The sequence below is a fragment of the Loxodonta africana genome, chromosome 6 (assembly GCF_030014295.1).
Source record: "Loxodonta africana isolate mLoxAfr1 chromosome 6, mLoxAfr1.hap2, whole genome shotgun sequence".
NCBI lineage: Eukaryota > Metazoa > Chordata > Mammalia > Proboscidea > Elephantidae > Loxodonta > Loxodonta africana.
In genome coordinates this window covers 114,393,108-114,415,307 of record NC_087347.1, presented here as the reverse complement: position 1 = coordinate 114,415,307, position 22,200 = coordinate 114,393,108, and the positions used below count along the sequence as shown (strand labels likewise).

At 37.1% G+C, this 22,200-nt stretch overlaps 1 protein-coding gene across 4 annotated transcripts in view; it reads left to right on the top strand.

Moving 5' to 3' along the window:
• Positions 1–21,525, top strand: part of RAB3GAP1 (RAB3 GTPase activating protein catalytic subunit 1) — a 114,152-nt gene extending 92,627 nt beyond the window's left edge. For all 4 annotated transcript variants that reach the window (XM_003405864.4, XM_023543007.2, XM_064287269.1 and 1 more), the window contains 7 exons: positions 3,882–4,019; positions 7,582–7,809; positions 13,789–13,885; positions 13,981–14,084; positions 14,249–14,364; positions 15,933–16,035; positions 19,799–21,525. In XM_003405864.4, the coding sequence (XP_003405912.1) occupies positions 3,882–4,019; positions 7,582–7,809; positions 13,789–13,885; positions 13,981–14,084; positions 14,249–14,364; positions 15,933–16,035; positions 19,799–20,035 (1,023 nt within the window). In that variant the 3' untranslated portion in view covers positions 20,036–21,525. The remainder of the gene's footprint in view (positions 1–3,881; positions 4,020–7,581; positions 7,810–13,788; positions 13,886–13,980; positions 14,085–14,248; positions 14,365–15,932; positions 16,036–19,798) is intronic.
• The last annotated feature ends 675 nt before the right edge of the window (positions 21,526–22,200 follow it).

Sequence of the window (22,200 nt, the reverse complement as noted above, 5' to 3'; positions counted from 1 at the left end):
CTGGACAATTTTTTTTTTTATCCATTTCACTGCCTTACTTTAAAATTAATTTTATTTGAATTAAACCATTATATATGTGCTTATCTAAAATGGTTAGAATTCAGAAGGACCCTAACTGAAACCAATATAATTTCAAACTTTGATGTTAGCATAAAATGCTAACATCAGTTGCTTACTTCATCAAAAAAAGTAATAAGACTTTATATAGGTTCTTGCTTTCTAAGAATGTAAACATATTCCTGTATCCCTTTCATAGAGACTTAGGTCACCTTTGGTTACCTAAATTTTATGGCTAGATAAAGCTTAAAGACTTCGCCCAACATTCTACAGCCAGGGCTAGAAGAGAGATCTGTGGAGAATCTGTTAGAGAAGTCCTTAGCCAGTGGATTAGGACCAAACTAGTAGTTCTCAATTTAGCATTAGATAGATGTCCTGGATTCTCTATTCAGTTTGCCACTGGGTGATTTTGCCACTTCATGATCTTGGGAAAGGCACTTTATCTTTCTGTACCTCAGTTTCATCTCTTGTAAAATGCCCAGGCCACCTCTCAGTGGTCATACGAGACGATGTATATGAGAAAGCTTTGGGCATGTTCAGAAGTGGTATATATGAAAATGTATGGTCTTCATGCTACTTGCTGCTTATTCTCTTCCTCATTGCCATGTCTGTCTTCACTTACAGTTGGCCAAGAGTCCTGTCGTCATCTCCTTTTTTCCCTTCCATCCTGTGATTTCAGGGCTATAAGACAATGAAAAGTAGCTCCTTCTGAATAAAATGATGGCCTTTGCCCTTGAGTGTACTGCTTCATCAGAGCTTCATATAATTTGTGAACTTGACAGAGATACTTAGATAAGACCACGTTCTCTTAGACACAGAGAAAGCAGAATATGAAGCTTATGATACAACCTAAGTAATTTGTCTTTAATTGTAAAGTTTTTCGAGGATGTGCTAGATTTATTTTTTACAACCCGATGAGGTACATAGCCTACATTCTTATGCCCAGTTTACATTTGAGGAATCAGTCACCGACAGGTTCGGGGATGGATTCCCCAAGTCACAGAGCTGGGATTCAAATGCAGGCATAATTGTCTTTGGAGCCCAAGCTCTTAATTAAGATGTTATACTGCCTTACTGTTTATTATTCAGTCCTGAGTGTCAGCAAAGATCCAGTCTTAAGTTTTCGGTGTGAGATTTTTGCTTGGTATTTGTTGAGTATTTAAAAGTAATACATGTTCAGGGGACATGTAAGTCAATTGGCATAATAAAACCTATTAAGAAAACATTCTGCATCCCACTTTGGAGAGTGGTATCTGGGGTCTTAAATGCTAGCAAGTGGCCATCTAAGATGCATCAATTGGTCTCAGCCCACCTGGAGCAAAGGAGAATGAAGAACACCAAAGACACAAGGTAATTATGAGCCCAAGAGACAGAAAGGTCCACATAAACCAGACACTACATCATCATGAAACCAGAAGAACTAGACAGTGCCCGGCTACAACCGATGACTGCTCTGACAGGGAACACAACAGAAAACCCCGGAGGGAGCAGGAGAGCAGTGAAAAGCAGACCCCAAATTCTCCTAAAAGACCAGACTTAACGGTCTGACTGAGACTAGAAGGACCCTGGTGGTCATGGTCCCCATACCTTCTGTTAGCCCAAGACAGGAACCATTCCCAAAGCCAACTCTTCAAACAGGAATTGGACTGGACAATGGGATAGAAAAAGATGCTGGTGAAGAACGAGTTTCTTGAATTAAGTAGACACATGAGACTATGTTGGCATCTTCTATCTGGAGGGGAGAGGAGAGGGCAGAGGGGGTCAGAAGCTGGCAGAATGGACACGAAAAGAGAGAGTGGAGGGAAGGGGTGTGCTGCCTCATTAGGGGGAGAGCAATTAGGAGTATATAGCAAGATGTATATAAATTTTTGTATGAGAGACTGACTTGATTTGTAAACTATCACTTAAAGCACAATAAAATTTTTTTAAAAAAGTAATGCATGTTCATTTTAGAGAAAAAGAAAACAAAAACCTAATTTCATAACCCAGAGATAGTCACTGTTAGAGCAGTTCCATCGCATTTTTTTCTGTATTGCACCATTTCCGTACTATCAAAATTTGGATTCTTTCTAGTTGACATGCTGTTAAAACTAATGCTGTGGTGGTATTTTTAGAAGTGGAATCATTGGGTTAGAGGGCGTGATCATAAATGCTTGACATATATTAATTGCCAGATTGTTGTCCAGTAAGGCTTAATACACTTACTTTATATTCATTCCCTTCTGCAGTTTTTGAAAGTGTCCCATTTTAGGTTTGTCTGTCTCAAACATGAGGATGACACAAGAGAAAAGTTCCTTCCTTTTGTTTGTTGCTATATGTTTTGAATGCCATAGCTTTACCATGCTTCTACTTTATTTCTGACAGGTTTTTGTGAAAAATTACTTATCTTTATGGCAGTGGTTCTCACCTTGGGAGTGAGTTTGTCCTACAGGGGATACTGGACAATGTCTGGAAACGTTTTTGGTTGTTGTGAGGTGGGAGTGCTGCTACAGGCAGTAGCAGGTAGAGACCAGGGATACTGGCAAACATTCTGCACAACACAGGACAGCCACCCCAGCAAAGGACCATCCAGCCTAAGTGTTAGCTAAGAAACCCTGCTTTAACCCCCAAACTATTATCCTGAGATAGGTAATCTTTAAACCTTAAACCAAAGTCTCTAAAACTTAAACCTTGATGTCTTCTTAAAACCAAACAGTAGGAGCATTGTGCTCTTTTAAGAACTATCTATATGGGGTCAAATTGACAACAGTGACTCTGAAAAATTAGGAACCTGAGGGGGCAGTGAGTTCATGTTAATGAGGGAGGAACATATTAGCAAAGGAGGATGAGAACAGATACACAGTTTGAAGGATAGAATCCATGTCTTTGAATTGTGTATGTAGAAATTGTTGAGATGGTATATGTCCTGCTGTGTATAGTCACAAGAAAAAAAAAAACCCTGCTTTAGAGTAAGCCCGTGAAATCTAGAAGGAATCTAATTATTGACAAGGTGCTCTAGATACTTAACCTATTTCTTCAGCTAGTTCTTAACCTTATTCTTATCTAAGGATAGAAATGCTCACGTTTTTCCGGCTTTGGCAACAAGCAGGTAAGCTTTGTTTTGGGTGGCCTCTAGATTTTTGAGTTTTTCATATTTCATATCTAAAATCTGATGAAATCAATTCTTAGAGAACTTTCCTAAGCCCCTTTCAGCAGTTCTGAAATCATCTCTTAATGATTCTACAGATGAATCTTCCTTTAAGTTTGCCTTATCTGCTTTTTATTTGGAGTTAACCACTAAAATATATAATATCTCTGAGCCTAAAGACAGAAAACCAACAGCTTCTTAGGGAAATGAATCATTAGAACATCTTAGGAACCTAAACTCAAAACAAATCCTCTGACATAAAACTCATTTATTTGGGGGTTTTTAGTTGGGGTTCAATTCATTTGTGTTTATATATGTTTTTTAATTTTCTTGTTATTTATAATAAAAATCTAGTTGCACCTAGATGACATACATAATAATATTAAGACTTCATTTCTTTATTATTAGCAGACAAGAAAATGTTGCTCAGCTGACCCAAATCTCTGTCTTTTAGTTATCAGTCCTCATAGAGGGAAATAGAAATCACATCTGAGCAACTGAAAGTCATGTTTATTCTTTCTTCTTAATTTGTTACTTTTTAATGTAGGTTCTGGAGAACTTCCATTTCTCAGAATTCTTTTAAACACACGTCTTGTGACTTCTGGAGCTGAAATAATTGTTGTCTCCATCTATTTTTGTAGTTCTGCTTTGTCTAAAAAAAGTCTGTTCGTGAGCTTTGTCCTTTTGTGCTTCACAGGAACCAGCTCCTATGACAGAAGACCTGCTAGAAGAGCAGTCTGAGGTTTTAGCTAAATTAGGCACATCGGCAGAAGGGGCTCACCTCCGAGCACGCATGCAGAGTGCCTGTTTGCTCTCAGATATGGAGTCTTTTAAGGTGGGTCACACTTTCAGAGCTCTGTGCTCTATTTTGAGCTATTCTGGGATGGAACTGTGAAAGTCACTCTACAAAGTGATATGAAGGCCTGAATGTCTTTTTTGTGAAGTGTTTTGATTTCATTAGTAGTTACAACACTCTGCCCTCACCTCCCAAAGGGCATAGTCAAACTTGTTTCTTAAGTTTAAAAAAAGAAAAAAAATCAATCTTTGAATAGTAGTTGAAAGTTGGGAATTGAATCATTTCTATATGTGCGTTGTATATTCAGCCAATTTAATGCAAGGCTTTTAGGAAACTTTTAGGATTTAATGTAGGTGGCTTTGTACAACAAACGTTTGACTGCCTACTGTGTGCCTTGCACTGTGATTAGATGAGGAAGAAATAATGTTTATCCTCAATTACAGCTTGTGAGGTTTTGGGGAGGAGATCATGAAAGGTTTCATCAGAAGAGTCATTTAGGATGAGTAGGCATTTGCTACCTGAAGAATATTCTAGGCTTAAATATAGACCTGTATCTAAAAGTATCGAGGATTCAAGGGGTGGTGACATTTGGCTTCATTCCAGAAATGAAGGACGAAGAAAGGACTTTTGTGATTGAATTATTTATTCTTGAAAGCAGAGTCAAACCTTGTGTATATTAAAAAAAAAAAAAAGTGGGTAGCCCAGTGGGCCACAGGACTTCCCTTTGCCATTGCTGATACCCCAAACTGCTCCCTGGCCTAGACTCTCTCTCTCATCCTGCTGCTGCCTTGTGACAGCCTCCGTCTGCCCAGTCTGTAGCCCTCCCGGCTCTGCTTCTGTGCTCTTTGGCCAAGCCTGAATTTGATTTTCCTCTGAAATACTTGTGCTTTTTTTTTTTTTTTTTTTTTAAACATAAGCGCCCCATGAACACCTGTGGCACTTGCATCCTTCCCTTCTAGTAAATTTAAGTGACAATAAAAGGGAGCCTTTTTATTCCATGTTTATTTCCCACATCTTTATTAAAAGGAAAAATCTTTAGAAAACCTCTTAAGAGCTGCATGTTTTTCGTAGAAAACATGAATTCAGTGAATTCTCTTCTGCAGTAAGACAAGAGAGAAATGTGTTATTTAAAAAAAAACATCGTTGGTGACAGTGAATAAAGAAAAGCCTGTTGGCTCTTAGGGCATGTTTTGTCTACCAAAAAGGTAGAGGAGGGAATTGGCTTAGGGCATGTGCGCACAGCAGGAAGTACTAGCCTCCACAGCAGCTGCTCTTCTCCTGACCTCTAGCTGCTTTCCTAGTCATCCCTTTCTGTCCTGCCACAGTGTCCTTGCAGAGGCGTGCGCAGGAGGAAGCTCCAAATTGGAACCGTCAAAATTTTCCCATAGAAACACATTTGGCCCTCATTGTAAGGTTCTGTAGAATTCCTTTAACACTGCTTAAGCAAAACTGTGGTTCAGTAGGCTCTTTCAGACTAATCTAGGCACAAATGTTTCATCAGAAAATAGATCATATTTCTGTTTTTTGCTTAAGCAAGTTAAAATAGCCATCTTATTAAGCTCCTAGATTCAGACAGGGCACAGTGGGGATGGCTTGTCTATGTTCCATGATATCTGGGGCCTCCGCTGAAAAACTTGAATACCGGGGACTGAAATAATCTGAAGGCTTATTCTGAGGCCTAGGTGTGGATGGCTGGAAGACCAGGACTGCCAACTGAGCACCTAGACATGACCTCTTCATATGCCTTGACTTCTTCACAACATGGCGGCCTAGGGGGTCATTAAAGTTCTTAAGTAGAGTCTAGGCTGTGCCGCCTTCTATGACCTATCCTCAGAAGTCACATTGTGGCCTGTGTACTGTAATCTGTTGGTCATAGCACTCATGAGCCCACCCAGAAAAGAATTACTACAGAAAAGAATTCACAGATTTTCTGTATCTTTTTAGTCTCTAGGGAAAATATGTAGCCCTTAAGGGGTTTTCTAAAGACTTTTCCTTTTAATAGAGATGAGGACAATAATAAGCAGGAAATAAAAAGCCTCCCTTTTACTGTCACTTAAATCTTGCCAGAGCAACAAGATCGTATTGTAAAAGAGCATATAGGATGAGGGACATTGTTGTGACCATCTTTGGAAAACACAGTTTGCCCCTAAGAGTATACTTAACATGAACCAACCAAATGAGGCTGATGTGTATAACCCTATTTCTTAAATTTGACATGAGAAATATAACCACCAAGGAGAATATCTGTGCCTATGGTCAGTGTATTCTTTCCCTTGAGGGAAGTTTCCAGAAGCTGCCAATGTTTTAAAGCATGGGAACTCAAGGAATGGAGTGACAGTGGCCAACAAGAAAACAGATTATATTTCAAATAGCCAATGTCCCCATCTGCCCCATATGGGAATCAGATAATATATTTAAGGAAATATGTAGTCACTCTAAAACAGATATGGTTGCCGTTTCCTTTTTGTATAGGAATGACTGGGTATTAGAGGTCTAAGGAGAGTTCTTCATCCCCTCACCAGGATTTCTAAGCTGGTGGGGGTAGTTAAGCCAGTGAGCCCAATGAGAAGAAATTGGCAATTTTGTCCAGTTTTGTTATTGCTTATATCACTTACGGTTACAGGCAATTAAATATAATACTCATAAGCAAGAAGAATATGATATGATTGCATGATAGAGAATATAATCAAAAGTGTATATATTTAACATATGTACACATATCATTCTTTGTATTCAAGGGGATGATTTTTTGTGTGTGTGTGTGTGTGTCCTTTAATTAATTAATGCATTGTTGGTAGTTGTTAATCAAGTCAATTCAGTTTTAATACATTATCAGACACTTTTGCAAAAAAGACCTCCATGCCTTAGCACTAATGCTGTGAAGCCTCTTCATTTTTCCAGGCTTGAAATTACAAAGTTTTTGGACTGCGTCGTTGTTAATTATATAAAATTAATCACTGAATAAAACTTTTATCTAATTGCTTGGGTTTTCAGAATTCTGGAAAACAATAGTTTGAGTTCCAATTCCTTAACAGCACAAAACACAACTTTATATGATGGTAAATTTGTTGCATAAAGCATGAGAATTGAATGGCTAAATAGAACGTTTTTGAAGTTAGCCCATATTTACTGCAGTACCAGTATTGATTTATTGAGGAAAAAAAGAGCAGAACGTTTCCATCGTGTTGTTATTCTGATCTGTATATTATTTAATTTACTTGACTTGAGCTTATGTGACACTTTTCTAAGTGTTGAGCAGTTATTACAGTATAATTTTAAAACTAAGTTATGTAACTTTATAATCTGTTTAAAAATTTATTTTCACTTTACATCGAGTTTTTATTTCCAAATTCATCACACGAAAATGATTTTGTTTTTTCCTTATGTAACTGAGATAGCAAAAATAAAATGTTTTTGGTACTTCAGCGTCTGACTTGTTTTAAAGGAGACATCCAAACTTATTTTACATGTTAGATTGTAAAGACTAGATACTTACGAAATCATACCTGTGAAAGCATGATTTTGCAAATATATGTTTATCAGTAACCATTGATTTTTATTTGATTCTGCTGATTTTTTTTTTTTTTTGGTTACCTTCTAGGCAGCTAACCCAGGTTGTTTCCTCGAAGATTTTGTGAGGTGGTACTCACCCCGGGATTATATTGAAGAGGAGGTGATGGATGAAAAGGGCAATATGGTTCTGAAAGGAGAACTGAGTGCCCGGATGAAGATCCCAAGCAATATGTGGGTAGAGGCCTGGGAAACAGCTAAGCCAATTCCTGCTAGAAGGCAGAGGAGACTTTTTGATGATACGCGGGAAGCAGAAAAGGTAATCAGGGTTTGGATCTCTGATACTAGAATGATAATTAATATTTTGACATTTTAAAAACTCACTGTCATAGATGTGAGAGCTTTGGACATACTTGAAAAGCAGAAGCAGAGCATCGAAATCCAGTGAGCCTTTTATATATCTACCTTTCACGTTTAATACTTTAAGAGTAGTTGCAAAGAGACCAAAGAATTTGACATGCGTATTTTATTTAGAATACTTACATCACTGGACTCTTTCAGAGTATATGTTAAAAGCCTTCAAAAATGGGATTGTCCTTTGACCTAGCAGTTCTGCTACCAAAATTTTATTAAGGAAATCATGAGAAGTATGCAGAGACCTATGTACAAGAATGTTTAACAAAGTTCTGTAGTGAAAAAATAGAGACAACCAAAGTTTACAAAAATAGGGGCTTTGCTCAATAAATTATGGTACGTCCATTCAGTGGGCTTCTACGTAACTATTAAAAAAAAAAAATCTGATAGTGTGAAGAATAGTGGAATAGTAGTGTCTCTGCTATAAACAAGAGACACACGTAAAATTCAGTAATTCAGAAAGGCTACAAATTAAAGGATGGACAAAGATTTACCAGGCAAATGGGAATATAAGAAAGCAGGGCTTGCACTCCCAGTACCAAAGTAGGATTAAAGCAAAAAGGCATTAAATGAGAGAAAAAAGATGCTTTAAAATCTAAAATTCGTAGTTCACAATGAAAATACAAGAGTTAGGAATGTCTGTGTACTAGGTCATGCAGTAACCACCTATATGAGGCAGATGCAAGGAGAAATAGATCAAAACGCTAACAACAGGTCGCTTAATACATTATTCTAAGTACAAGGACAGTAAAGGGGCAAAAAATAGGAAAGATATAAACAAGATAACTATTAAGGTCAATCTTTTAGATACATATCAAACATTAAAAAAAAAGTACACCTGGATAATAGAGAATGTACCTTCTTTTTAAATGTATATGGAATATTCACAGAAATTGATATATTGGGGCACAAAGAAAGCTTAAGTGGGTTTCATAATTGAAGTATTACAACCAGTACTCTATATGCAGTAAACTAGAAGCTAAAAACCAAAACAAACCAAAAGAGGCTTGCAAATTGAAAAAAAAAAAAACCTTCTGTTAACTCTTGAGTGAGAGGGGAAATAGGAAATGATGGAACTGGTGAAAAACAGTAATAATGCAGACACTACATGACAGAACCTATAGGACATTTTTAGAGAAGTGATCAAAGGAAAATTTATAGCCTAAGCACATGTATCAGTAAAAACAAAAGAATGAAAATAAGTGAAGTAAATTCTCAACTCATAAGCCTAGATAGAAAATGGGAATCAAAAGGAAGGAAATAATAACAATAAAAGTAGAAAATGAGGTACAGAACAGAAAAATAGATTAAAATAGCCAATTAAATTTTTTTTTTTTTAAACCCAACAAAATAGATAAATCATTAGACCTTTAACCAAGAATAAAAAGGGAAAAGCACGCATATACACAGTAAATGATGAGAGGCAAATAAGTATTGCTACGAGGGAGATGTTAAACTACTTTTTACATTTCCATGCAAATAAATTTGAAAACCAAGATGAAATGGATAGTTTTTCAGGAAAATACAGTGTACCAAAACTGACCCCAGTTGGTAGGATTATGGGGAAATTAGAACACTCATACACTGCCACTGAGAATATAAAACGGTGCAGTCATTGTGGAAAACTGTTTGGCATTTCCTCAGAAAGTTAAACATAAAATTACCATTGTTGTTGTTAGCTCCCTTTGAGACAGTCCCTGACTTATGGTGACCCCCACCGATTCCACTCTTAGGTATATACCCAAAGTAATTGAAAACAGTGACTCCCTTAGATAGGTGTACCCCAGTGTTCACTGCAACATTATTCACAAAAGGTAGAGGGAAACCACCTACCCATCAGTGGCTGAATGGATAAACAAAATGTAGTATATGCCTGAAGAATGAACAAATCTGTCTTGAAAGAAGTACAGCCAGAATACTCCTTAGAAGCGAAGATGGTAAGACTTTGTCTCACATACTTTGGACATGTTATCAAGAGGGACTAGTCCCTGCAGAGGGGTATCATGCTTGGTAAAGTAGAGGGTCAGTGAAAAAGAGGAAGACCCTCAACTAGATGGATTGACACAGTGGCTGCAACAATGGGCTCAAACTTAGCAACAATTATGAGGATGGCGGAGGACAAGGCAGTGTTTTGTTCTGTTGTACACAGGGTCTCTATGAGTCAGAACCAACTCAATGGCACCTAACAACAACAGTATATGCACATAATGGAATATTATTCTGTCATAACGAGAAATGAAGCTCTTATACGTGCTACCACATGGATGAACCTTAAAATTGTTACGCTGTGTGAAATAAGTCAGACACAAAAGAACAAATACTGTATGATCCTACTTATATGAAATATCTAGAATAGACAAATTCACCAGGACAAAAGATTAGTGGTTACCGTGGACTGGGAGGAGAGGGAGATGAGGAGTTAAAGAAAAAAAAAGAAAACTGATCCCAGTAAAGAGAAAGTGTAAACAGACCAATTTTCATAGAAGAAATAGAGAAAGTTATCAAGGAAATGCCCCATAAAACACCAGGCCTAGATGGTTTCACAGGAGAGCTCTACTAAATGTCAAAAGACCAGATAGTCCTAATGCTACAAAAATTGTTGCAAAGCATAGAAATTGTAGGAAAATTTCCAAATTCTTTTTTTTTGAAGCAAGTATAACATTAGTACCTAAATCCGGTAAAGATAGTATACCCTTCAAAATTACAGACCAGCAATACCCTGCTACCACTTTAGGAAAATAATACACCATGACCAAGTTCAGGGATGATTATTTGGAAATCTGTTGATGTAATTCACTAATTAATGAGTCTGATTGTCTCCATATATGGTGAAAAAGTCTTTGTTAAAATTTAACACTCATTCCTAATTAAAAAAAAAAAACTCTTGAGAAAATAGGAATGAGTGGCCACTTCTGTAGCATGATAACAAATATGCAGACCTCAGTCCTAAAGCCAACCTTATTTAAAGGCAAAATTAGGATGCGTGCTATCTCCAATGCCTTTTAAAGTTATTCTGGAAGTATTAACCGATAATTAATTCGCCGAGAGAAAACAGAATTGAAAAGAAGAAATACAACTGTTTGCAGATGATGTTACAGTATACCTGGAAGAACCTAAAGAATCAGTGATGGAACTAACTCAAACTAAAAAATTCAGCAAGGTAGCAGGATATAAAGTTAATAGACAGTAATCAGTAGCGTTCATATACACTAATGAGTCAGAAAATGTAAATGACATTTTCTCTTCATTATAAGGGTTAAAAAAAGGGGTGGGGGTGAAATGCTTAGGAATAAACTTACCAAGAAATGTTTCAAATCTAAGTGAAGAAAGCAAAGCACTCCTGAAAAACACAAAAACAGTTGAACAAATGGAAAACTATCCCTTGTTCTTGGTTAGGACGCTCAACATCGTGACTTACAGATCTAGTGCAATCCTGATAAAAATACAGCACGCTTTACTATGGAGCCCGACAAGCTGACAGTAAAATTCGTATGGAAAAATAAACAGAGGAGCCTAGGACTGGAGAAGCCAGGGGAGATGGGTAATGAGTGCTAATGAGTTTCTTTTTGAGGTGATGAAAATGCTCTGGAATTTCATAGTGATGATGGTAAATTGGCCAGAAACCACTGAAATGTACTTGCAAACGGTGAATTTTAGAGTATGTGAATTATATCTCAGTTTTAAAAAACTAAGGAAATCTGAGTATGGACTTAATTTAAAAAATGTGGGTGGGGGCTGGGGAAGGGATATAAAAGACAGACTGAGGAACTATTCCAGGTTAATTTAGATGATAGAAGTACGATAGTTGAAGGGAATACACATAATCTTGACTGGATCCTGTGGCTCCTGTTCTGGTGTGGGGAAAAGGTAATAAAAGACATTTTTATTAGGTCAGTATGCAAAATTGTAATAAGAATGACAGATTTGATTAAAACTATTTTATCAGTGTTAAATTTACTTTAAGAAAGTGTAAGAACATATTCTTTCTTTTAGACAGTACACACAGATATATGGGGATAAAGGAGCACAGGATATGCAGCTTACTCAACTTATGCAGAAAAAAATGTGTGTGTGTGTATACATATGCAGATAAGTGAATCTGGGTAAAGGATGTGCAAATATTTTGCATGATTCTTTCAAACTTGTTCCTGTAAATTTGAAATTATTTCCAAATAAATTAAAAAAAAATTTTGGAACAATAAATTCATTGAAACACTTTGTAAAATAATTTAGCATTAACATGTACATTTCCTAATTCCATTTTAGGTATATCCTAGAGAAAATTTTCTACATGTGCGCCAGGAAACATACACCCAGTGGCGCCCCCCCCCCCCCCGAAAAAAACCACTAACGTTGAGTCAATTCTGACTCATGGTAACCCATAGGATAGAGTAGACTGCTCCAGAGAGTTTGCAAAGCTGTAAATCTTTACGGAAGCTGACTGCCACATCTTTCTTCCAAGGAGCAGCTGGTGGGTTTAAACTGGTGACTTCTTGGTTAGCAGCTGAGTGCTTAACCACTGAGCAACCAGGGCTCCTTAGAAACATGCACAAATAATGTTAATAGGAGCACTATTTGTAATAAGCAAAAACTAGAGAAAAGCACAAAAGTCCATCAACAGTGGAGGAGCATTTTAATACAACAGTAAAAATAAATAATGTATAGCATGTGTCAATATATGTAAATGTCAGAAACATAGTGCTGGATTGAGAAAAGAAGTCACTGAGGGCTATGAACAGGAATATTACATTTCTATAAGGGTCAAAACCACGCAAAACTAATTAATACCTATGTGAGAAAACCATAAAGAAAAAAAGAATGATGAGTCGTTACTTTGGGGGCGAGGGAGGGAGACTTGGATCCTGTAGAGCACGGGGGCTTGAAAAGTACTGTTGATGAAGTTGGGTGGTGGGTGTTCATGTGTTAGACTACTTATAAATATTGTGGTGTGTGTAGTCCATGTTTTCTTTAGATTATTTATAAATTCTGTGTTATGTGTAATTCCTAATTTTAAAAGTTTTAAATCACACAAAACCCTCCAAAGCCAAAAAATAAAAATCCACGAACAGTCACTAAGTGAGCAAAGCAAGTTATAAAACAGTATGTATAGTGAATTTTTGTTAGGAAATTACGTATATGTCTATATTTCCATGTTTAAATGAGCACAGAAGCAAGTCTGAGAGGATAAACTCAAAAAGTATTATTCCTTGGAAAATAAGATTTCAGGAGAATTTTTGCATTATACTTCTGTATATTTTTATATTCAGAAAAATAATAAAACAAGTTCCATTTTGGAAAAAGAACAATAAACAGTAACTGAAAGAAACCAAAAAAATTAATGGAAGGTTATTAGCAATGTTTAGAAATATTAAGTGAGAAAAACAGGTTATAAAACATCATTTTACATACTTGATATTCATACACTTAACATATTAAGTGTATTCTATATCTTAGAAAAATCCTGGAATGAAAATGCACCCCTGTTAGCAATTATTATCACTAGGTGGTGTCATTTACAGATGGCTTTTGTTTTCTTATATTTTCCTAGTTTACATGCATTACATATATAAGCAGGAAATACATTAGAATATTCATCCTTTATATGTAGGGTCACTATGATTCGGAATCGACTCCACGGCAGTGGGTATTCATCCTTTTTAGTGATTGAAGTTCTTCGTTGCTTTCGGTAACATTATTCTTACCTTTGAGAATAGTAGCAACTTACTTGGATGAGTAGCAGTAGGTGCTAAGTAGAAAAGAGAGCTCTTCTGCTCACTTGTTAGGGATGTAAGTTCATTGGTCCAGAGGATCTTGTACTCAGGTAAATGGCTGCTTCATCCTTCGACAACTGCACTGATCTTTTATGTAACTGTTCCTCCTTCAGGTGCTACACTACCTGGCAATCCAGAAACCTGCAGACCTTGCTCGGCACCTGTTACCTTGTGTGATTCATGCAGCTGTTCTCAAGGTAAAAGAAGAAGGTAAATATCTTATTTGATTAGTCATTAGTTCATTTTCAAAATAAAGCTATATTTTGCTGAACTTATTTAATGATGGCTGATCTTTTCAAAAATAGAAAGTCTGGAAAACATCTCCTCAGTTAAGAAGATTATAAAGCAGATAATATCCCATTCCAGTAAAGTTCTGCACTTCCCCAATCCAGAAGACAAGAAGTTGGAAGTAAGTTCAGTGTAGTGTCAGAACCTTGCCAAGTGTTCTCCCCACTTGGCAATAATTAAATAAAATAAATAATTAAAGACATACATACATATATATATATTATATATTTTTAATGCTTTGCTTTTTGTTATCTTCCAATATATGTGTCTCCTTTTCATTGTTAGGAAATCATCCTTCAAATTACTAATGTGGAAGCTACAATTGCTAGAGCCCGGTCACTGAAAGCCAAGTTTGGAACTGAGAAATGCGAAAAAGAGGAGGAAAAGGAAGATTTAGAAAGGTATTGCTGCTCGGCTAAGAGTATTCCCTACAGAAGGAAAAACTACCACTCTCTTCAGGGAAATTTTAATAGAATATTGAAATTCTACTTTGGTACTCATATATTATTTGAAATAAGCACTGACTAGGAGTTGTGGTGGCACAGGGGTTAAGAGCTTGGCTGCTAACCAAAAGGTCGGCAGTTCGAATCCACCAGCTGTTCCTTGGAAACCCTGTGGGGCAGTTCCACTCTGTCTTAAAGGCTTGCTTTGAGCCAGAACCAACTCAAAGGCAGTGGGTTTGGTTTTGATTTAGAGACGGAGAAATATAATTATCATAAGATTTGACCTTTATTATATTTCTGAGTATTTGCCAGGTGTTCTTCTTTTCGAAAAGTCTACTACTAGAGTCCCTTTTTCTCGGGATTTCCTTGTTTGCTCTTGAAGAGTGTGGTGCCTGCAGTTTCCTGTGGAGGAGCTACTGTTACTTTCAGTGCGCCAGAACTTTGCTTTCTGCTCTGACTGTCCCCCTGGCCACAGTGTGATAGGTTCTGTAACTGTATTTCTGCTGATTAGTCCTAGTTGTTTATTTTTAGAAAGATTTGTGATAGCAAAGGTGCACATCCTGTGTATCTTCCCAATATGTTTTGAAAGAGTGACCAGATGGCCCCTCCAAGATGAAACAAATAATTGGGTCAGTCTTTTTCTCTTCATGAAACTTGGCACCATTGCCAGTGGCGCCCTATCAATGTGAGTCCTTACTTGTTTCTCCATAGTACTTCAAAGAACAAAGAATGTGTTTCCAAATTAGCATGTTCAGCAGCTGAAATTCGTCATTTTTTAAAAATTTGTCTTCAGCCCTAAAATTCCACAAGTGTGGAATTAGTATTATATGACAAGGCATTTGCTATAGCTTTGAATAAGTTCTTGTTTGAAATTTATTTTGTCTTTTGTTGAGCGAAATTTTCTGCCAGCCTGCTTTGCTCCTGAAAATTTCTTCCTTTTAAAAGAAATCGTTTCTAAAGTAGCAGTATGAATTAGTGAGCAGGTGGTGCGTGCATGGTGGCTCTGAGCCTCCAACTCTGTTAGCTCCGCCACACGTTATCTCTGATATACTTGGAATTACAGTGTTCCAGCACATAATGGCACTGTTTACAATTGAGACTTTGCCCAGCAAAACATGTATCTTAAGCATATACAAACATACACGCACCTACCCCACTTAAAAGAACATGAACTAGAAATATGGGTTATTGCTTTGCTGGATACATAAAGCTTGGTTTCTATTGTCCCCCCCAAAATTGATCTTGTATTTAGTGTAGCATTTCTTAAGCTTCTAGTCTCAAAAAGATTGACTGTTTCCATATACTTTGACAGAAATAGGGTTTCCAAATTTTTTCTGAAAACAATTGAAGAGAGAATTTATGGTGATTCTAAATGTCAGTATATCCTGTTCTAAAATTTTCACTGCCGTGTTGGTAGATTTAGCCAGTATCATTTTGACCGTTTGTCAACAAAGTTAATCTGGGAGGGTTGACACAAATGTGAACTGAGCAGCTTGCTTTCCATCCTTCCATTACTTCTCTCCTAGGTTTGTGAGTTGCCTTTTGGAGCAGCCTGAAGTGTCAGTCGTAGGTGCAGGACGAGGACATGCTGGCCGGATCATTCGCAAGCTGTTTGTGAATGCTCAGAGGGTATGTGAGATTCCTTATTTACTGCGTCATCACCTCCCCAGACTGCTGCTACTCAGGAAGATGCAGCTTTGACTTCTATACGTGGCTGATTTTACAGCTGCTGACTGTAAATCTGGCGTTGGATTTGAGCACTGAAGGAGCAGTGACTCTTATTGTGACTTCTAAGTCTTTGAAATTCATTTGCTTTTCTACATTGGTTTGAGTAAAATGGTAAGTATATTTTAGGACCTAAATTTCAGGAATTAGAAGGGTCACAAATTCATCATTAGAGAAGTTGGTAAGTACTCAGCACTGGCCAGTGCTGTGTTGTGGAAAAAATGTTCACAACTTTCAAATTAGAATAGAGTTCAGTTGTTACCATGTTTAAACCCCATGTACAGGCGGTCCTCAGGTTACGGACGAGATCTGCCCCTAAGTCTGTCTTTAAGTCCGATTTGTAGGTAAGTCCAACAGGTACATACGGTTCTTACTTAGCATCAGTTAACCAAGTGTTTATCTTAGTATATAGTATATGTTTTACCTTTCTCTGCATATATAGGAAACCCCATGGCGTAGTGGTTAAGCGCTACAGCTGCTAACCAAGAGGTTGGCAGTTCGAACCCGCCAGGCACTCCTTGGAAACTCTATGGGGCAGTTCTGCCCTGTCCTATAGGGTCGCTATGAGTCGGAATCGACTCGACGGCAGTGGGTTTTATGCATATATAAAACTTAGGAAACAGTTCCAAACCACACAGTGTTTTCTTAAGCATCACCAAGTAGTGTGTGTGTGCATTATTACGAACAGTTGTATGTATTTAACTCAAATGTTTAATACAATAGGCCTTTTACAGTCCATTTTCAAGTACGCGTTGTCTTTAAGTCGGACATTCGTAACCTGGGGACTGCCTGTACTGCAGGTGGATTCACAACTTAGCTTGAATTGTAAATATAACTGTTCTTGTAATAGTGACGAGATCTAACATTAGAGGTCTCCTAGGAAGAAAGAGGAATATTTCAGATTTTTAGGACTACAGAAACTGAAGCTTCAGCACAGAAAGAAAGCTCAAATTGGAAAATTAATTCATCTTTACCTCTACTAGTTAAAGTTTAAAATTTATGTAGTCCCTTCTGACATTCTAAAACTATTAAGATTTGAATTTTTATGAAGGTGACATTAGGTAGGTCTACTTTGTACTGATACTCTCTTAATGGTTTACAAAGATCGTATTTCTTGGTTAGGTGCTCCTTCATATCAGAGGTTCTGATCAAAGCAGCAAGACGTGCAGCATCTCCTCATTGCCCCTTGCTTGGCACCGTGATGACACTAGAGTGACGCAGCTTTGAGGGAATAATTCTCAGAATCAAATAAGAAAAATAATCTTCATAGGTCTACACACAATAATCCCTTTGGAGTCCATCTGGAATACATCTGCTTAATATATTCAGAACAACAAATACTGATATGAATTTTTACCAAAAGCTAAAAATTGAGATTTTTGGGGAAACTCCCTAAATTTAAGAATTTCAAGTTAAAAACCAAGTATTTTATTTCCTTATAAGCTAGAGTCCTAACAAACAGTAGATGCTTACTTTGATTTATTTCGTTTTTGTCTCTGGCATGAAACCAAGAACCCAGTTTGTTTTCACATCCTGTTATATCTTTGCCAACTCACTAGGCAGAAGCTTATAATTATGTTTCCTTGTTACCACCAGTGTGACTTTTCCTCAAATTGCAAAAACACCTGCCTGTTTGATCATTTTTAAAAAATCATATAAGGATTTAAAATCTAAAGTATTTATATTTTTAATACTGAAAATGTTACTTGTTTGGATGGGTAAGCAAAATTATTTTCCCCAAAATGGAAATAGCTTCCCCTTGCCCACCAGACTATAAATAACGGTTTGTTATAAAAATTTAGGTAATACAGAAAATTTTAAAGGAAAAACTAATCAAATAATCACACTATCCACTGATGATCACTGTCAACATTTAATATATAAATACATGTATATTTTATAAAAATAGGATTATATAATTTACTGTGTTCTTTCTACGTCAATAAATGTAGTAGTATATCATCTTTTTTAATGTCCTCATTGCATTTCATTGTATAAGTAACTAATTCCCTGTTAATGGATACTTAAATTGTACGTGCATCACACAATTTTATAATTTCAAGAGATTCCAAACTTCACACCTTGTAGTGTGAAGTTTTTAGGGAATTTTAGACTATGTAACCCATGTAAGAGGCAGTCTGGTTGGTACATTTTTAAACTCGGCTCTTAAATGTGTGGCTAAAGTAGACTGCTAAAGTTATAAGAAATTTTTTTTTTCATAATTAACTGATACTTTGCATTTTGCTAATAAATCAAGGTTTTAACTTTTTTTAAAGTTATGATATTTTGCTGAGTATTTTTTACAGCATAGTCATTTTATGTACTTAAATTTTTTTCTTAAAAGTATAAATTCTTAATAAACTTGATCATATGTATGGTTCTGTAATCCGTAGATATTTAAATGGCATTGAGCAAAGAAATGACTTACTGGATTTTACTTCAGCCTTAGACACCTGTTCTTAAATTCATTGGATTATCTGTTTTTCAAGCCATGAGCACGTTTTTCAGCATCTTAATTTTTCACTAGAAGAGCTAGGCTTTTGTTGTACTGTTTTCCCATCGAATGGCACTTTGTACCTCACCTGTTGGCCCATCAGATGCATGACTAGTGGGGTGTGTCTGCTGTATCTGACAGCTGGATGTACCGTGTGTGAGTGAACTTTGTGCGTCTTGATATTCTTTTGATAGGATCATGTTCCTTAATGCAGTGCATGTTGTCTCTGAAATAATCTTGAAATCTCTTGTCTAGCCCTTTTTAAACCATCTTGCTTGTTTCCCTTTCATCACTCTTTCTTTTCTCACTCTTCCTCAAGCTGACTGAATCTTCTGATGAGGTAACAGTAGCCTTTGTCCCTCATAGTTCCTTGTTCTTTCCCATCCCTCTAACTTCATAAGGCCATTAAGACGAACCACCTCTAACAGTCTGGATTTGGCACACCTTTCTTGCTGGTGTTTAGTGTAACATGATTCCATGTTTCTGTTACCAAAATGATTGGTTGGTCATTTTTTTTTTTTCCAAATGGATGATGACGTTCTTTTAAAGACATATGGTGATCAGAGTTTAAAATGAAGGGTCTTACTAAATATGTATTTTATGAAATTTTAAAGAAATAGGTATGTTTACTGTTATGAACTCTGTTTTGTGAGCATTGCTACGTGGACTTTTACCACTTCTGGATCCCATTAGTGGCCCAGCAAACAAAACCAAATTTCCCAGTTTTAATTTGGCAAATGAATCTTTAAAAGTCAAGGTAAAAATCATCTTTCCAGACTGTGGAGAGAAACAGCTCTTTACTGGACTGCAGGCATCAGACTTGGGCTGGGGTCATTGCTAGAAAAAAGTATGGAAACCAGCAGAGTTCCATTATATTGCCCCTTTTCATCAGTTTATCTGAATATGCTTTTCAAAGCAGATTGCCTGACAGGCCTTATTCCTTTTGTCTCTACCACCAATTTATTTATTTATAATCGCTGGCTGTTCATCCAGTGTTTCAGGCTTCTTGCATTTTCTGTGTTGTGCTTTTGAGTAATCATAACATAGCTGACTGCATTACTGAGTAATGTAGAACATTTTGTGATGTATATCATCATGTTTATTCATCTGTCTTTCAAAAATAGCTGTTTCTCACTTGACCCCCTTTTGAATTTAGCATTTTTTCTCTTCAAGGCCCCAATTGTGGCTCCGCCAGAGGTGGAATTGAAGAAAATGGACTCCGCAGAAGAAAGAAGGCAGAACTCCTCGTCAGACTTCCCACCCCCTGCTGGCCGGGAACTCATTTTGCGCACCACCGTGCCCCGCCCTGCCCCTTACTCCAAAGCTCTGCCCCAGCGGATGTACAGTGTTCTCACCAAGGAGGACTTTAGACTGGCAGGTGCCTTTTCATCAGATACCTCCTTCTTCTAATGCTTTTAGTGTTCCCTCATTTGTGGCTTCAGAGACAGCGCCGCCCCCTTCTGTGGGAGGGAGGGTGTGCCAGTCAGAACCTGAGAGTCACGGAGAGGGCCCCTTCCAGTCAACGAGCGGGAATCATACCAGCATCGGAGAGACTTTCCAGTGCCCAGCTTGGGCTCTGTTATATTTTGATGAGGGCAGAGGGAGTGGGTTGTGCTATCAAAAGATGTCTGCCCCTTGTATATGGTGGGGAAAAAACCACAGTAGGTCTCTTTATGCAGTCTGGTGGCATAGTGTTCGTTATTTTTCCTGACTATCCTCTAGGTTATTGCCTTGGATTTGTAGTCTGTGTAAACACTTAATGGTTATATTTATTATTATCAAGTATGCAAAGTAGAGTATCTGTTAATTCAGATTTCTGGATATTTTGGTGGTAGCTTCTATTCTCAGAATTCGTTTTTAAAATACTAAGTGACATTCTGTTTATTCAGTCACCTGGTGGTCATCTTTATTGTACTAATTAACTTTTGATGAGCATTTTGAATATTCTAGGGGAAAGTGTAGAATTTCATATAGTTTGTGTTTTTCCACATAATTGTGACCTAAATGTATTCCTCTGATAGAACTGTATATTAAAAGTGACTGTAAATTAGTTTTATATATATCTTGTAAGATTTATTTTCTCTTAATTTGTTTTGTCTTGCTGTGTAAGATACCAGGTTGCAAACTGTTCCTCTCTTGCTGTAGAGTATGCATTCCTTCCTTGTTACTGGCTGGATGCCCGTATTTAAGGAAGCAGAGATGAGCACATGCTAAAACACAGCCCTGGTACAACAGAGATTATCAGGCCGTTATTGTCATTTGGTACGTGTGCTAGCGTAGTGAGTGAAGGGTTATTTTGCTTTTGTATTTTAGTTAAAATCCAGAGGGACGTGTAGCACCCAATATAAAGATAACCGTAACATATTTCTAGTTATGTGAGAACCAAGATTTATTATTGAGTCTATGTTGCTATATGGCCTCTGTTCGGTAATCTTAAATCGATTTTTTTGGTGTAAAATTCCCACTTTAATCCAAACTTAAAAGTGGTCATACTGAAGCATAAATCTTGCCTGTGTAACTTAAAAGAATTAATAGAGCTGTGTAAAATCTGTACTGTATTATTTTTTGTAAAATTAAAAATGTATATACATATGTATGTGTGTGTGAAGTCGGGGAGGCCCTGGTTGATTACCTCCTGGCCTTCACAGTGCTGTTCTCTGAGATGCTGGCCTTTATTACAACTGGTCAACTATATATGGGCGCAGGCCTGAGAATTGAGTGCTGTACCAAATGCTGAAAGAAATTGAAGAGCAAGTAGAAGACGTATCTTTCAAGGACAGAGTTTCTCTGCTTTCTAATGAGAAAGTTAATAACAAAGACAAAATATACAAAGGAGAGATTGGACTTTAAAATGGCTTCATAAATCTAATAAAAAGGAGAGTATTGCTTTCTGTGGCTAATTTTCTCTTCTCCCCTCTGATGCGCATTTCAGCCTTATTTCACTTAATTGTATGCTATCTCAGCTCTTCCTGAGTGTTTGCAGCTTGCTGAGTCTTGCAAAGCTGAGGTCTCAAGAACATACTCTTTGTGCCTTTTTAATGGCAATTACCCTTTTTTATTTTCCTTATAGTTACGTGTTTTTTTTAAGGACGTTTTTAAATGTCTGCTTTGTATCAGGTACTACACTAGGCCGTGAAGATAAAACAAACTAAAATACGTACCGTCCTTTCACTGACCTCCCTGCCAAGTAGGGAAGACTGATACGACTTTGCCATAAAATGGAGTACAGCCAACTCAGTACTCTGCACTGGAGGTCCAGCATTTATCACATAAACTCATTCATTCATTCCTTGACAAGAGGGAATAATAAATGTAGTAATAGGTGGTGTAAGGTATTAATGGGAGAAGTTTTTCACTCAGGCTTTGGGGATCAGGAAAATCATCCAAAGGAGGTAATTTTTAGACCGAAAGCAGAAGACGAGTAGGAGCTGCCAAAGGGGTGAAGAAGTAGGGTAAGTTGTTTGTAAAGAAGAACCCCAGAAATTCTTCCCATTCCTGTTTGTCCCATTCATTGTGGCTGCAGCTGCTGCCATCAGGAAGTAGAGTTTATTTCTCCACTCCTCGAATCTGGACTT